Genomic DNA, 852 nt, shown 5'->3' on the forward strand with positions numbered 1-852 from the left:
TTTGCGCGATCCGGTAGATCCGCGTATATGTTCCTATCATGATTATAACAGGGATGTAAAAGCTTATTAGTGAAGATGCAATAGCATAAGTCCTGTTTAAAGTCGCCGTGCAGTCCTCCGAGCTGACGGTGAGGTTCAAGGGCGCGCTGTGGTCCTCAGCCCTGTGCCAGTTCAGTCTGACCGGAATGAAAGAGATCAGGACGGAAAGTGTCCACGCCATCCCGATCATTATAAACGCCATCCTTTGGGTCATTTTGCGCTCGTAACGGAAGGGGCTTGAGATGGCCCAGTATCTGTCCAAACTGATGATGCACAGGTTGAGGATAGACGCCGTTGAGCACATGATATCGAAAGCTATCCAAGTGTCACAAAAGCTCCCGAAGAGCCAGCAGCCGGCCACCTCAGAGACTGCTTTCCACGGCATGACCAGAACAGCCACGAAGAGATCGGAAACTGCGAGGGATATGACGAAGAAATTGGTGACTTTGGATCGGAGGTGTTTGAATTTGATGACGGCGGCGCACACGAGCGTGTTCCCCAGCAGCGTGGAGAGGATGAGCGCGCAGAGAGCGCAGCCCGTCAGCGCGCGGACACCCACACCGGAGCTGTCCCTTTCTGCACCATCGCTCTCCATGGGGCTTCCTCTGGACCCAGTGCAGATAGATCATATTCAAGTGGCTCCTCACGTCACCAGTTCCTCTGTTTTCCAGGGAAGCTCTTTTCCGAAAGGTCTCTTCTTACAAAGTGACTTCGCGCTCCTGCTGAATAGAGGGAATGGGGTAGCACTCTCTCCGCTGTTAACACGGAGTTTGCTGCTGAGTGCAGCGCCACAGAGAGAGAGAGAGAGAGAGA

General features: G+C 53.3%; 1 protein-coding gene across 1 annotated transcript; it reads right to left on the reverse strand.

Moving 5' to 3' along the window:
- Positions 1 to 7: 7 nt before the first annotated feature.
- On the reverse strand, positions 8 to 634 carry LOC107735562 (D(5)-like dopamine receptor; the record flags this gene model as incomplete). Its single annotated transcript, XM_016547204.1, has 1 exon — positions 8 to 634. A coding segment is annotated over exon 1 (627 nt), but the record flags the coding sequence as incomplete, so codon positions are not given.
- Between the last annotated feature and the right edge of the window lie 218 nt (positions 635 to 852).

Source organism: Sinocyclocheilus rhinocerous, unplaced genomic scaffold (assembly GCF_001515625.1).
Source record: "Sinocyclocheilus rhinocerous isolate Xijiao unplaced genomic scaffold, SAMN03320098_v1.1 C36141484, whole genome shotgun sequence".
Taxonomy (NCBI): Eukaryota; Metazoa; Chordata; class Actinopteri; order Cypriniformes; family Cyprinidae; genus Sinocyclocheilus; species Sinocyclocheilus rhinocerous.